The following is a 16,344-nucleotide window of genomic DNA, read 5'->3' on the forward strand; positions in this document are numbered from 1 at the left end:
GGTACATATACAGTTGTGCAGATTGTAAACCACCCAAGATCACACATCTGAGGGAAAGAGGTGCGTGTCAAAAATAAGTAGTGGCACTTCTATTAGAGCAATCTCCAGCAGGTGGCAGTAACATGTTCTGATCTAACAAAATCAGTCTATTGTGACAACTTTCTGAAAGACAAGGGTAAATAGTCTTGAGGAAGAGGCATCTTTTTACTAATTCACACAGGGGTACCGTGTGGGCTGGGAGTGGTCCTGTTTCTGACTCTTCCTCCTCATTGCCTCCCCAGATACTCTTCCTCTGCCTGTCCCTTGAATGCCATTGAGCTGCTTTTCTCAGCTCGCTGCACTTATTTTAAATGCTCTAATTGCGTAATTTAATAGACTCTTACTATTATAACTATCACCTTCTTGCTAATGAGTCCCAAATCTTTCACTCTGACACAGACTTCTCTTTTGAGAAATCTAACTGCCTCCTGGGTGTCTTCATCTAGATGTCTCATGGAAAACTCATATTCAACGTGTCGAAAACTTCATTTACTGCCAGACCCTCAACAGTGAAACCCAGGCATCATTTTTAAACCAAGAGAATGTGTTGTTCTTTATCAGTGTTTCCAGAAAAAGGTTCAGCTTCACCTTCATGTGTGAAATGTATATTGGGAGGAACAGAGGACTATATGTTTGTGAGACTCCTCCCCCTGTGACTCTCAACCAGAGCAGTACTGTCACAAGACTGATGTCCCAGGGTCCCTGCTAGATCACCTCGTGCATTGTCATAGGTCTAAAAGGGAACCTGAAATTGACTTCACTCACTGAGGCTCTGATTGTTTGAGGGAAGAGATTCATCTTTATATATTAATTTCAAAGAATCACCAAATTAGAACATCTATGAGTTATGTTAGAATTTTTCTACTCCTCCTACAAATTACTAATTTTTGCTCACATATTTTTTAATGTGTTCTCTCTCTCTCTTTCACTCTTATTCTCTCTTCCTTTCCCTACTCAGTATTTGTTGTAGGCTTTTTCTGTTTCTTCATTGGAAATTTTAATAAATTCCTTACTACACTTACCTCTATACGATTTGCCATCTTATCCCATTAGTATATAGTTTTCGTATTGCTGACAAATATATCTATCTAAAGTATAAACATAACCCTGTCACCCCTATTTAATTCATGTTCAAGGTTTCCTGTTACAGGATGGAGTTCAACTCTAGCCCATGATTCAGCTCTGATACAACTTTCCTCAGGAAGTTTTCTCTGACCCAGAAATCCTCCTTCTGTGTGTCCGTGTCTCATTATTGTATGTATGTCCATGTTTCCTTATTATGTGCCTATGTTTCCTTATTATTACACACTCATTTTTGTACTATAAGGTTCCGTCGGTACATCTGTCTCTGCCACTAGACTATGAGCTTCTTGAGGACCCAACGTGCACCTTAATTATCTTTGTATTCATGGTGCCTCAAGCAGTGCTTGAGACATATTAAATGTTAAAAAAATATATTTTGGGGGTGCCTGGGTTGCTCAGTGGGCTAAAGCCTCTGCCTTCGGCTCAGGTCATGATCCCAGGGTCCTGGGATCGAGCCCCACTTCAAGCGAGCTCTCTGCTCCATGGGGAGCCTGCTTCCCCCCCTCCCTGCCTGCCTCTCTGCCTACTTGTGATCTCTGTCTGTCAAATAAGTAAATAAAATCTTTAAATATATATATATATTTTTTGAATGAATGAAAGATGATTATAGAATGAAATGATTGGAAGAGCTTCATAGAGGAGGCTACACTGGGTTATGAAAGAAGGGATACTTTGAGTACGAAGAGGGAGGAGGCAAAGTCTTCCAGGAAAGGGACTGGGAAGAAGGAAATATAAAAGTCTTCTTGGGGTGCCTGGATGGCTGTCAGTTCAGCATCTGCCTTGGGCTCGGGTCATGACCCCAGGGTCCTGGGACCGAGCCCTGAATTGGGCTCCCTGCTCAGCATGTCTGCATCTGCTCTCTCTCGCCCACACACTCTATCTCAAATAAGTAAATAAAGTATTAAAGACAACAACAACAATCTTCTTGTCGTTCATGCATTGTTCAAGCCATGATTGGAGTCCTCCTTTTCCCCACAGTGTAACAGAATTCATTATGAAAAGATCTCTTTTCTTGTACCTTGTATTTTGGTAATTTCCCTTTCTTTCTGTCTTTCTTTCTGCCCTTCTCTTTATATCGGCATAAAACTTCCTGCATTTGCCTCGTTCAACATTTTTATTTCTCTAAAGGCAAGAATGCACTGAGTTTGGGAATGTGCATGAACTAGCTCAGCATTTTAAGTATAGACAAGTGCAAAAAGTTTCATTTTATTAGTCTGTGTTCATCTTTCACCTCCTCCCTCCTCAGTGACTTCTTCACTCAAGGATCCAATCTAAGATGAAAAAAATATAAGGTAATAAGGCAAACCATTTTCTTTTGTAATTCCTGGTAAGATGTTCTGAATATTTTAGATGATCCTACATAGCACCCTGATCTCTTGTGAAGTAAATGGTAGCTCATAATTAAAGGTTGTCATTTTCCATTCTCATTTTACAAAAAAAAACACATAATTTATCTTCTAAGATTATAATTATACATTATGTTAAAGAGAGAAATGTACATAAATAACAAAAAAAAAAAAGGTATCTCATTCTCCTTTCAGCTTAAGTTTTCCATATCTTCCTGGATTCAAGATGTCTTAAAGCTAGAAAAAATTATAGACATTATTGAGAAATTGTATTTATTTAGATATTATTCAAGCCAGAGCTTCTACCAGTGCTTCTGGTATTACTTCTCCATAATCAGCAACTTCTTTTGTACCCTCCAATTCTTTTCTAAGTGCTTCTTCTACCTTCATGCTTAAGAGAAACATGGCTATCCCTAAAAACCTCACTATCCCTGAATCCTCATGTTATTTGAGACCATTGTCCTCTGAGTTTTTAGCTTTTCTCCTATTTAATGACTTTCTCCTCTATCCTCTCTGCTTCCATTTTAGTGGTCACAACCAGATCCTAGCCATTATAACTGTTCTACTACTCAAGTCACCAAAGCAGACATCTTGGTTTCCTCTCTTTCCAATTTGCTTTGCCAAGTATTCACAGTACCAGCAGTCTTTAAATTCACCATGATTTCACCCTGTTGATCCTTTTACTGTCTTCCAATCTACCCTTCCTTTACTTTCTTCCCTTTTAATCCATCTTACATTCCGTGGTGTATCATTCCCAGTCAGTCTCTCAATTGTCTTAACAGGAACCTACATTCTCTTGTGCCTGTCCTCCCATGTGGACCTTAGCCTACCCTGCAGCACACATTTTCTTTTCATTTTTTCCTCACAAAACCTCTACCTGGCTGAAGTCAGCTCCCTACTTCGTCATCCCCTGAAGTAAAACTGTGGAGAATTTTCAGACAAAGTCACTCAACAGGATCTTCGTGTAGCCCTGTAATTTTAATATCATCAACTCCAAATGAGTTCCCAGTGCAGCTTTACCCATGGTCATCTCTGTCTGCTCATCTCACTTCTCCATTCCCCACAGCAATGAAATTAAACTTTCTTTATTCTTTACAAATACTCCTCCCACTTTCATCAGACCTCACACCCTATCAGAGAAAATAAGTAATGTCAGACAGGAGTGTACTTATCTTGAGGCTACTAAGCATACAGATTATATATATACATTAATGTAACTTTCCTTCCCCTCAGTGATAACGAGAATGCCTTATGTTCTCTATCTTTGGGTTATATGTCCATCTGTGCTTTGGGTTCCATCTTCTTGCCCCTCTCAGGAGTTTTACATTATTATTTTTCCATCTTTCTTCTGTATAGCCAGAAGTCTGTTAAAATTTAGTCTCACCAAATCCTTCCAGTTGGTTTTTCAACATATACAGCCTCTCCCTTGAAAATGAAACTATACAAAATATGTCTTTCAAGTTATTGCTCTATTTCTCCTTTCCACTTTAACACTAATTTATTCAAGAGCTTATCTACACTCACTATCTCCCAGTCAATCCTTCACCCACTGCAATCTGCCCTCCAACCTTTTTACTTCCCCCAAATCATTTTGCTCAAAAGTTTATATCCAAGTTGTTAAATGCAAAGGACATATTTAAGTCCTTACTGAATTTACACTCTTAATAAGAGTTCCATATTGTTAAAGATATCCTTTCCTTCTGATTTTCTTGTTTCTTCTTGTCTGCTTTTGCTCCTCTACTATAAAATTAAATGTCAGCAGTTTTCAGGGCTTGGTCCTGGTCTTGTTTCTCATCACACTCAAAGCAAGTTCATCCATATCTGGTGTTTCCATTACCACTAAGAGGCAGACAACTCACAAACCGCTTGTTCAGTTAGGACCTTACCTCTAAGCTCCAAGGCTATACATCCAGATGCCATTTGGACCTCTTGATGCCCATTTCATGATCTGTCTTTTATCCCAAACCAGCCTTCTTCCGGTGCTTTGAGTTGTTTAATAATACTAGAATCCCTTTCATTGTATTTGCCAGAAAGAAAAATGAAATTCTTTCCCCTCAGACTTAATCCATTAGCTAACCTTGTCAGTTTTGCATCATAGCTTTCCACTTAGTTCACTCCCCTCTATTTTTATCACTACTCTGTCCAAGATGGGTATCACTTGCCTGGAGCACTGTCAGGCTCCTCACTGATCTTCCCATGTATAATTTGACCTTCCTCCAGTCTATCCTACTCTAGCACTATCCTCAGACAGGAGTGATTTTGCTCCCTGCAGAAGATTTGGTATGACTGTGAGGGGTAATGCTACTGGCATCTACTAGGTAGAACAGGAAATGCTGTTAAATATACTGCAATGCGCAAAATAGGCTCCCATAACAAAGAATTGTTTGTTTCAAAATGTCAATGATGCCAATGTTGAAAAAACCTACTCTAGGAAAAGACTGAACTTTTCACAATGCAAACTTAATTATTTCATGTGTGCATATGCATGTGTGCATGCATGAACACACACATGTGTGCGTGCACATACTTGTTTAAAATTCTTCAGTAATTCCCCATTTGATTAGGACCACAATAGTTAATTTGGCCCTCCAGATCATACTCTAACCTCTACCCACCACTGCAGGTCATCCCGTGTCTTGGTCTCTTTCAGGCTCCTTGCTTCAGTCTCATCTCTAGCCACTGAGCTTCCTCCCACCCAGGACATTTGCACATTTTGTTCTCTCCACCTGAAAAGTTCTTCACTTAGTTAAGCCCCACTTCTTCAAATATCAGCTGCAGATATTTTCCCCAAGGGAGTTTTACATGACCTTTCTCAATAGGTTAGTTCCCCCAGTATAGACATTTACTGTTTATATACCTCTTTTTTCTGATCTGTACATAATTGTATATTTACATTGATTAATGTGCTATATTACTGTCTCCCTCACTAGAGTAGAAGCTACAAAAGATGAACAATAACCTTTTATTTTGTTTATTTCAGATAAAAATGCACTACAAATGGTTGGTTGATGAATGTTAGATATTTAGTCACTAAATCTCTTTACAAAGCATATGAGACAACTTAGTTCCAGATACATCAAGGAACCCAAACAAGGTCACACAACTTCATAAATATTGAGAGGGCTTGAATCCAAATTTCTCATCATCAAGTGCTGTATATTTTCCCTCTAAACTGGTGTTTTGTGCATTTGTTTAAGCATGTAGATTTTTACTTGAAGTAAGTCTTTTTGTGGAAACAGTACGTAAAAACAGATTAAAAGAGATTAAAGCAGATTGCTGCTGTAATTAGAGATAACCCAGTTCAACCTTATCTAAGATCCTTTCTGTCCCTGCACAAACCTTCCCTCCTACTTGACTTAAGGAATTCACTCTAAGGAACTTGCCACAGAATGACTTGGATCTGAAGGTCAAGGCTTGGAAAAAAGGTCTATCATGTTCATATGTGGACTATGGGGTCTTTTACCACGTTGGTATATGATGTATCGTTGGCATTTGTGAATTTGAAGTTGAGAACACCAATATAGCGTAAGTTAGTGTCATCACTGGCTGAGATATTTTTTTGAACAGTTTCACCAAATCACATTACCATATTTCTATATTAAACAGAGAGGTGATCTTTTTATGTCAAGAACTAAGTCTAGGGACCATATTTAGTATTCCACCCTTTGTCAAAACAAAATTTTCTGAACAGGAATCACTGCTTTTTAGGCATCTTCATTTTCTCTTTATCTTCTTTTATTTTTGCTGGTGCTAGGAGTTGGGTTAAATTGCTGAAACAAAGGCAAATGAATACTGCATCCATTTCGTAGCACTCAATTTACATGACCGGGAGAGAGGATACCAGAATGAACCTAGGTGAGGATTCTGCATGTTCACTAGTTAAAGAGCTCACACTCCCATGCCAGGCATGTCTGACATTGTGTCTCAACAGCGTAAACGTCACTACTGTTATGGAACTTTGGGTTTTTTATAGTAGTTGCAAGCACAAATGTTAAGGGCAATGCCCTGAAAAAATGGAAACCCCCTTTCCTCTGTTTTTCTCCTGTAAATGTTTTTAGTTCCAGACCAAGTTCACAGTAATGAAGATAGTACATATCATGTATTTGGAGGGTATTTGAAGATTAGATGATTAAATGCATACCACTATTTTCTAATTATGTATTGATATATACATTTGATATGATGATATATGTAAATGGATGTGAAAATTAGAAAACATAAGCATGCTAAGAAGTTATTTTCCAAAAGCCTTGCCTTTCCCTCCTATCATAGACATAGAAAGTGTATATCTATTCTAAGAGATATTCTGGAGTTTATAGCAGTCTCTTAGACTTAACTCATTCCTTCCAGTATATTTTAGATATAATGAATGGGAAGAGCAATTTGTCACATCATTGTTCGAATTGCTGTTGTTTAGAAAATATAACTTCATATACAAAAATCTAAAATGTATGAGTAGCTATTGAGACAATTTTCACTATATTACTTGATTTTTAAAAATATATATATATATACTTTTGCTTTTCAAGCTGTCTTAGCTCATTTACAAGCTTTTTACAGTTTTTTTTATTTGAAATGATTAATCTGGATTGATGTGGTTTGTTTTATTAGATTCTATTACTTAATCTATAAAATAAAGAATAGTAGATTCCCTCTATTTGAAATATTCTTTATCCTTTTTGGGTGGGGGGACTTTTATCGCTTGGATTTGAAGCCACTATCTTGAAGAAGTAATTTTGCAATCTTTATGAATTGACAGACTTACTTACTTACTATATGGTGGCTGAATGGATTTGTAATTTGGGGGCTCTGTAATTTCTAGGATTATTATTACATGGTAAGCATGACATTAAAAAAAAAAAAAAAAAAAAAAAAAAAAAAAAACCTCATTTCCTTCTCTCCTAAGCACTTAATGTCAATATATTGCTATTTTTTTGAAGTCCCTCATGGACATTTCTCATGTCTTGGGAAGTTGCATCTATTAACATATATTACATTGTATTGTGACCCTTATTTCCACTTTCTCTCCTTTATGAGAGTGAAAAAAGGCACATGAAAGAAAAGATAATTCAGAAGTGGAACTAGTGGCAGAAAAGTAAACTCAGTGTCAGATATGTGTTTGCAATTCTTGGCTAAGTTCTAAAAATTTTACCCGAAGCATATTGGAAAATATCAGTCATGGGACCCCCCCCCATTCCTGCCTCTAAACCCCTTGAAAACCACATCTGTTTCCCACTGATAGCTTTTAATATGCATCCCTTTAATGTCTTCTAACAGGAAGTGGAAATTGAGAGAAGTTTATGTTCACCAACATTTAAGAGTTACCCTGGGAGCCAGTCCGATGATTCTGTGAATGATTCAGACAAGAAAGGCGAGGAAACATCCTTTGACAAGATGTCACCTGAAAGTGGTCACAGCCACATCTTTGAAGGTTAGCACAATATTTTGATGTGATTTCTTGGGATTGTATATTGTACAACATGAGTGCTTAATAAGAAAATACTTAAGGTTTTGTTTTCAAAATTAAGAAGAAAAAAATGAGAGAATATAGCTCAAGAAACAATTTAGGAAAAATAGAGTTAGATTTAAGTACTTCTATCCCTATTATAGTTACAGTAATTTTTAAAGCGAAATAAAATATATTTTAATTGATTCTAAACTAGCACAATAAGCATTTTCAGTATTAGACTTTTTGAACAATCATTTGGCCATCATCTGACTGTTTCTTTTGTGAAAAGAAAGGAAACATATTTGTCTCTCTTTGTGGGATAATAAAAGGATAAAATATAAGCAACTGTCAATGGCAAAATTAAAAAAAAATTAAAAATGCCTTCAGCATCTCTTTTTTCAGACAATTAAACCAAATGTGCCTAATGAATTTGGAATAAAAAGTGACATGAGAGTGTCACAATTTAAGAGAAAACCTCATAAATTTGATTAATCTTTTACAAATGTCGTTAAAAAGTTAATAGCTCATATGTTAGAAATTACACTGTTAATAAAATTTTCAACTATGACAGAAGTGCAAAATACAAATAATTTGTTGGAAATTATATCATTTATTATTTCTGATTCGTCACATTTTGCTTTCTTTTCATTTCAGCCAAGTAATTCATATTAGAGTATTTGTGACATTTGTTAAAGGTCCTAATCAGTACGACTTTTAGGAAGTCAAGTTGCCAATCAGCATGGACAGGCAGTTCACAATTTGGGAAAGCTAATAATGCTCAGCTTTAAACATTTGCTATTCAGAATATCAGCATCACCTGGGGGCATATTAGAAATGCAGAACTCGGGGCCTCAGACCAGTCCTATCAAACCAGAATCTGCATCTTAACAGGATCCTCAGATAATTCATGTGGCACATTCAAGTCTGAGGAACTTTATGCACTTCTGGATAATTTTATATATTATTCAGCCTATTCTGATGCTAATTGATTGAGTATTGTAATTTGGAGTGGGAGGTGGGTGTGGGAAGACTAAAGGGGAGTTTGCCAAAGAACTGGACAGACATGGATTTCTAAATACAGGTGATTTGGGATCTCAATTTCTAGCTTTCATTTTAAGTTCATTTATGTATGCCCATTTGATATCCTCATATGATTAGTATCAGTTTTTAAGGAATTTACTCCACGTATTTTGGGCTTGTGATTCAACTTAATGTGTACTTGGCTGAATGCAATAGAGTTAGATTAGAAGAGGCCAAAAAAGGGAAGCTTTAGGAATGATTTATGTTCAGATGCTGCCCTGTGGAGATCTTAGCATAGGGAGGCAAAGATGAGGTTGGCAAACTGACCAGTGTCTCATGACATAAACACCTTGAGTCAGCCTGCCTTGCTTCTCTCCTCTGTTTTCTTAGATCCCATGCAAAGATTTTTTCAAAAGCCTCTTTATTTTACACACTTAAAAAGGTGTTCTGGAAGGTAACCATTATTGAGTGTCAATATATGACTTAAATTTAAGAGTAACCTCAGGTTTCAATTTCCCAGTATATTGAAAATATCAAGAGCTAAACTGAAAAACACTGGGTGGGAAAATGGCACTAGGGATGAACATGGCAGCTAACTTTTATTTTATCTGCACAATGCACAAGCACTGTAATTTCTACGTGTCACTGCTTGTAAAAGAAAGAAACTTCCTTCATTATAGGATCCTTTTTACTCTTCCAAGGTGCCCAAAATTCCTATCTTTGGTGGGACAAAAATATGGGCCCTTTTAATACTTGTAGCTTTGACAGGCTTTGACAGGCTTGACAAAACCTACACAACTGAAGAGTACACTGATGTTGCTGTTCTGCTGCAAAGAGAATTTGTTCCAAGAAGATAAACATGTGTGTCTGAATAAAAAGTGGGAACAAAGATGTCAGAATGTAGGATCAGATGAGTAATTGTGATAGCTCACATGCTAAACATCTTAAGTAGTCTCAGGGGTTTCATACTTGAAAGCAATATTTATTTATAGCTCTTTCATAAACAGTAGAATCTTAGAAAGAGACTTCAATAGATCATCACAATGTAGCTACCTAATGACCTGCGTTCTTAGAATTAAGTAAAATCAATGCAAATGGCTCAAAGGATGCATCTCAGGACTCAGGAATAGCAATGGCTGTTGGATTAGTTCCTACCGCTTATCCTCAACCACAGGTCCTGGGTAGCTGCACAGAAAGGCACTGGGAACCCTCCAGATTTCTTTCTATGCTTGATAATCCATTGACTCCCAGGTTGTGTTTGATTGCTTCTACTACCTTCTATTGTGTTTGCTCCATTTTCCTTACAGATACACATGTGTCAAAAAAAAATCATAGTGCTTCATGTGAACATTGGTGCATTCCATTCACATTTTCTTTGGGATGTACTCTAATTGTTAGTTGTTCCAGTGATTCTAGGAAGACTCAGCTCACTTGAAATTAAATGTCAAGCATGACAAATCCATAATTTGACAAATCTGAGTGATGTAATAGATACAAGAGAAACAAACAAATTCATATAAATGGTTTGACTAACTGTACCACAGTGATATAAAATCTTATCTGTGAAATTTCTTTTAGATATTTTAAAACCAGTAAGTTGGAGAGTGACTATTGGGAGTCTTAGATAAATAAGTATCTATCTTATTTAAGTATCTATCTTATTTATATGGTTTGATCTATTTCAGTTTGATCTACCTGTATGTAGAGTGAGACATTTATTTTTTTCTGCAGAAAAACTCTGAATCAAAGGGTGCTTCAAAGAGCATAGGTGATTGGGTAATGCCCATCAAGTTTAAATGTTTTAATATGATAATTACCTGCTTTTCACTTTTAGTCCCTAAACCATAATTTTAATATTAATCTTCTAAGTCATCAACATGTAAAATGCTAACAGATAAAATATACAAAGTCCCTCTTTCAAGGCTTTTGTAATAAACCTTAGAAATTACCTGTTGTATTTCTCTTTTTATTCTGCTCCATTAAAGCAGATTCATTCTTTATTCTTAGAATGGCCATTCATCTTCTCTGATAGATTTTACAAATCAAACTGAGGGCTCTGGTTTTTCTTTTTTTAATTTTCTACTGCTCTATAGGTGGTGGGATCCTTTCAGTTATCAGTGTTCTGAAATACTGATATATATGCAATATATGTGTTTATGTCTGTTACTATTTATATATCTTTTCACTTAAAATCATTTAAGGACATTTTAGAGAAATGCTTTTATATTATAGAAGTGCTCCATATGTTTGCTGTCATATATGTGCTAACCACTAGCCACTAGCACACTGTGGCTATTAAGCGCTTGAAAAATCACTAGTGCAACAAAGCAACTTGTTGATTTTATTGAATCCTAATTAATTTAAATGGTCACTGTTTTGGACAGCCTGCTCTTTGCAGATGTCATTTCTCCAAAGAACTTGTCCACCCTTTTCATTGGAAGGGATTCAGATGCTAGTTGTTGATTTTAAGTTACCCTTTCTCTGAGATTTACCTTAATTAAAATGTATGTGGATATGTGTAAAGATAATCCATGTTTGTAAAATAAATCGGTATCAATAATCCACATATTAAAAAGATTGCCTTCAAGAGCTGTGATGGTCTCCTCTCTGTAGTATTTCCTAGTGATAAAATGAAAGAAAAAACCGTTTTACCTGTGTTTCCTTTTTAGCATACTGAAAAAGAAGTTTTTACCATTGGAACAGAAATATCTACTGTGAGGTTATGCATTTTTCTGTAATGTCTTTTCTAGGGCTTAATTTTCTTGGGAATATGAATCCTCTCAGGTCAGGAAGCAAACCATGTTCTAAATACCTAAAGTCAACAAAATTAAAGGAAATGCAGTAATAGGATATTTTAAAATTAACAGAAATATTCCTTTACTAAAAAAAGGACTTTGTTTGGAAACATAAATAAATCAGACATTTAGTCATAGAGCAGCTCCACTGAAGGCCATCGGCTCTGACTGATTTGTTCTGACTAATGAGACTCAGACAACAGGCTTTAGACCTAATCTCCATACAAATACCACAGTGGACCCAAGACTCCCAACACAGGCTCCATATCTTCTTTCATGCCCCAGACAATCTCCTATAAAACACCCTTGTCATTTTAACTCACATAGGAGACTTTTCATTAGTAAAAATGTTGTCAGTGAAGCATAATTTAAAATAATCCTGAGGGGGTGCCTGGATGGCTCAGTAGGTTGAGCATCTGCCTTCAGCTCAAGTTGTGATCTTGGAATCCGGGGATCAAGCCCCATGTTGGGCTCCCTGCTCAGTGGGGAGACTTGTTTCTCCCTTTTGCTCTGCCCCTCCCCCTGCTTGAGCTCTCTCTCTCTCAAATAAATAAATAAAATCTTAAATAAAATAAAATAATCCTGAGATAACACCCTTTATAAAATGAAGAATCCTTTTGACATATCATAAGTATTTGGTATGTTTCATGTGTTTATTTAGATGGTTTCCCCCACCCCCCTCTTTCTTAAAGTGGGTTTTACCTGAAGTTTTTCAATGACTCCCACATGTTCCTTTCAGTTGCTTTTATAGTCTGTGAGTCAAAACAAATTCCAGAGTTAAATCATGGGCTCCACTGGAAGGGGCAGCTGGGAGTTTGCTATTCTGAGGAAATTGTAATGAAAGGTCTATTCATGAGGTCTTTCACATGGAGGCTATAAATCAGCACCTTGGAATGCTGGATAATTTCCACTGATTAATAATCAAAATCCCAGGACCTCATTTTGAGCTTGTGTATGGTCATACTTAATTTTAAAACATGATGCCACCAAAGAAAGAGAACAACAAATATAAATATCCCTCTTAAAACTCATTCATTCATTTTACCTCCTTGCAGCTGGAAAGAACTGTTGTTTTTAAATATTCTGATTATAGAGTCAGAATGTATATCTATTCCTAGAGAACATTTTTGATGTGGTATTTTCATTTGCCCATTTATTCTTTCACTCGGTAAGTATTTTTTGACTGTCTAAATCTCCCAGGTACTAGTCTAAGTGATTGGGGACATCAATGAATAAAACAGACCAAAAAGAAAGAGAGAGAGAAGAAAAGCCCTGCTTTTGTGTGACCTGTATTATAACAGGCAGAGACACACCCTGAACAATAAAATAATGAAGAAGTAAATTACACACCAGAAGATAGTAAGTTCTATAGAAAATACAACTGTGATAAAGGGAACTGGGCATGGTGAAGATTTGCATTTTTTTATTGGAATGGTTATGATCAGCCATAACACAAAGATGACATTTAAGCTAAGACTTGAAAAAAAATATTTTCCCGTTTCTTTCATTCTTAAAAGCATACAAAGTTTTATTTTGCTGATAGTCAGGAAGATTTGGAGCAGAATCCTCCCTAGGTGATCTTCTTTCCCATCAATAGAGCAACTATACTGCTAGTTTCTACCTAGTAACTTGAAGCAGAGGAAAGATATACATCAATAAAACCCTTATACTTTATCGCTATTGCCAATGCGAAGTGTATGGAACTACTTCTCCCTTTGATCCTCAGTTTAGGTCTTGCATATTTGAGGTATTTTTTGCTCTCTTGTGGTCTCCAGAGGACAGATCCAGATAGGAGGCAAGGAGTACAGGCAGAATCACAGAGCTGGCTTGAAGAGGTGGAGTCCATACATGGGAGCCAAACAGGAATTGGTTATTCTAGGGAAAGGGACTTGAGAATTACCTAATAGTTTGGAATTAGAATATTAGCGCAAAGGTGAAACACAAGAACCCAACATCTTAAATTGAGTTTATGATTCAATGTGTTTATCCAGGTTGGCACAGCTCAAATAACCATCAGTGTTCCAAAATAAAGGCAACGTTAGAGGTTCATGAATGCAGAAGGTCCATACTGGACACATTTGGTGACAGGTGTTGGTGATGCAATCCTAGTTGGGTTTAAGGAAGAAAAGCTCTGTCACTAAGGATTAGCACATGACTAAGAGAATGCATTGGTGCAATAGTTTTTAATGAAAGGAAAGAAGGAAAAAAGAAAGGAATCAAGAGTGAGAGGGAGAGAGGAGAGGACAAGGGAGGGAGGAAGAGAAAGAAACAAAGAGAGACAAAACAAGAATGGAGAGAAAAAATTGAGAAGAGAATGGGAAAAAAAAACAATAAAACAGTTCTATGAATCTTTTGAGAAGTAGCTAGAGTCCAGTTATTAAAGAATTATTTGTCGTTGTTGGGGGTGGTGGTGGTGTCAGAAAGAAAGACAGAAAGGAAGTAGTAGCAATATCCATAAATTCAAGAAACATTTACTGAGAAGGAAAGGTGAAAATTCCAGGTAGATCTAGCAAAATCATGAAGGAGCATTGAAAGTAAGAAATCTGAGATGAAATAGGGATGCTTTTATATATTTGATGCATAGCAATTCAATAAATGTCTTTCTATCCCCATGAGGTAGGGCAAGAGAAAGTTCTAGATTCTAAGCTTATAGTAAAACAATTCAGGTTAATTATACTCAGCTGTCAGATTAACAAGGATATCAGGTTTAAATGAAAAGGGAACACTTAACTTTTGTGCTTTCAGGGTTGATTAAAATGTTCGTTGACATGTTTTAAAAAATGTTACAAAATTAAAGAAGTGCAGTATTTGGCTATTTTTCATTATGATAGAAACATTCTAGGGGCAATCCTAAACTCTAGATATCCCCAGATATGTGAAGAAGGCAAAAAGCCACTAAGAGTATTCACTAACTAATGATTTTTTTAAAAAATCCATTTTTCAAAATATATGAAATTTGTGATGTAATTGTATTTTCAGATTTTGGGCCAAATATATTTATTAAAAATGTGTATCTTCCCTGTAAAATTTGTATGGATATTTAATATTAGAAATACCTTATTTACTTTAACTTAAAATTAATTACCAGTACTTAACTTAAAACTTCTTATTCCTGGTTAATGCAGATTCATATGCCCTTTAAAATATATAGAGTCTATGATGAATTCTAATAATAACAACCTATTAATAATAAATGTGAAACACAAATAATAATAGCACATGAAACTTTCTCTTTGTGAAGAAATACATGATTCTATATTTGACTCTTTTTCCACATCTATAAATATGGGGATGGAGCTAAAATAATATTCTATGAATAAATTCTGCAGGTCACAGTTAGGATTCTTTATTTGCAATACAAAACTGATGAAATAGTATATGAGGCCTCAATTAGAAGAGTACACAAAGTCCTAGCCAGAGGGTCTTGGAAATTCTTAGAGAATACCATAAACTTTGTATTGCCTAAGATAAAGAACCAGTTGTTCCATTTGTTTAAAAAAACAAAAAATCCTTTCTTGCCAAACTCATTCTGTTTAATAGTTATTTGGTCTAGTATTTCAGCACTTAAAATTCTAGATAGTCCAGACTTATTAGAGGATATATAATCACTCTCTTGTGACTTGGTAGGACCATTGCTTTTCATAAACATCAGGGAAGAATTGATACACCACCTTCAAACTTATTTTATACCAACAAGTCATAATACTTTCAACTCATTGCTTGACTATCTTCATTCTCCATTCCTAAGGCTGACATACTGTACTATGGGAGATGGTATTAGAACAGGTAGTCCATTAGTTTTATATATATTACAGACAGGAAACTATTAAGGAATTTTAATATTAATTTATAATGGATCCAGTTTGGTAAATGACTAATAAAAGCAAAATATAAATCCTCTCTGGAGAAATGTAGCTTCAACTGTGGCCTCAATAAAATCCCAAAGATAAAGTTCCAATGAACATGAGCTCACAATCAAAAGTCACAATATAGATAAGAAACAGGGCTACGTAAGAGTCAAGTAGGGGCTCCTGGGTGGCTTAGTGGATTAAGCCTCTGCCTTCTGCTCAGGACATGATCTCAGGGTCCTAGGATTGAGTCCCGCATCAGGCTCCCTGCTTGCTTCCCCCTCTCTCTCTCCCTGCCTCTGCCTACTTGAGATCTGTCTCTCTGTCATATAAATAAATAAAATCTTAAAAAAAAAAAAAAAAGAGCCAACAAGTATAATAAAGTAGAACTATACCTACATAGACATCAGGTATGAATCAGAGATTCCAGAAGGGGAATCCTGTATCCTATGGAATTTAGTTTGTAAAACATTTAGCATTCAAGTTCTTGAAAATGGATAGACTAGCACGAAATAGGACTTGGATAATTGTCTGTCTAAATAAATAAATAAATAAACAAATAAAATCCTGCATTTCATCATACACAAAATCCCTTCTAGATGTTTTAAAGTGCCAAACATAAAACTCAAAACTCTAACATACATTAGAACAATTATAGAAGGTTATATTTATTAAGCCTTCAGAGGGGGAAAAATAATTTGTAAGAAACACTAAAAACAGAAACCAGAAAGAGAAAATATGAGATTGACATCACAAAAATAGTT

At 35.9% G+C, this 16,344-nt stretch overlaps 1 protein-coding gene across 1 annotated transcript in view; it reads left to right on the forward strand.

Moving 5' to 3' along the window:
- The window catches only part of XIRP2 (xin actin binding repeat containing 2), a 296,099-nt gene that overhangs the window by 183,894 nt on the left and 95,861 nt on the right, over nucleotides 1–16,344 (forward strand). Inside the window, exon 2 of the mRNA XM_059392759.1 lies at nucleotides 7,746–7,899. Coding sequence (XP_059248742.1) covers nucleotides 7,746–7,899 — 154 coding nt within the window. The remainder of the gene's footprint in view (nucleotides 1–7,745; nucleotides 7,900–16,344) is intronic.

This window comes from Mustela nigripes, chromosome 3 (genome assembly GCF_022355385.1).
Source record: "Mustela nigripes isolate SB6536 chromosome 3, MUSNIG.SB6536, whole genome shotgun sequence".
Taxonomy (NCBI): Eukaryota; Metazoa; Chordata; class Mammalia; order Carnivora; family Mustelidae; genus Mustela; species Mustela nigripes.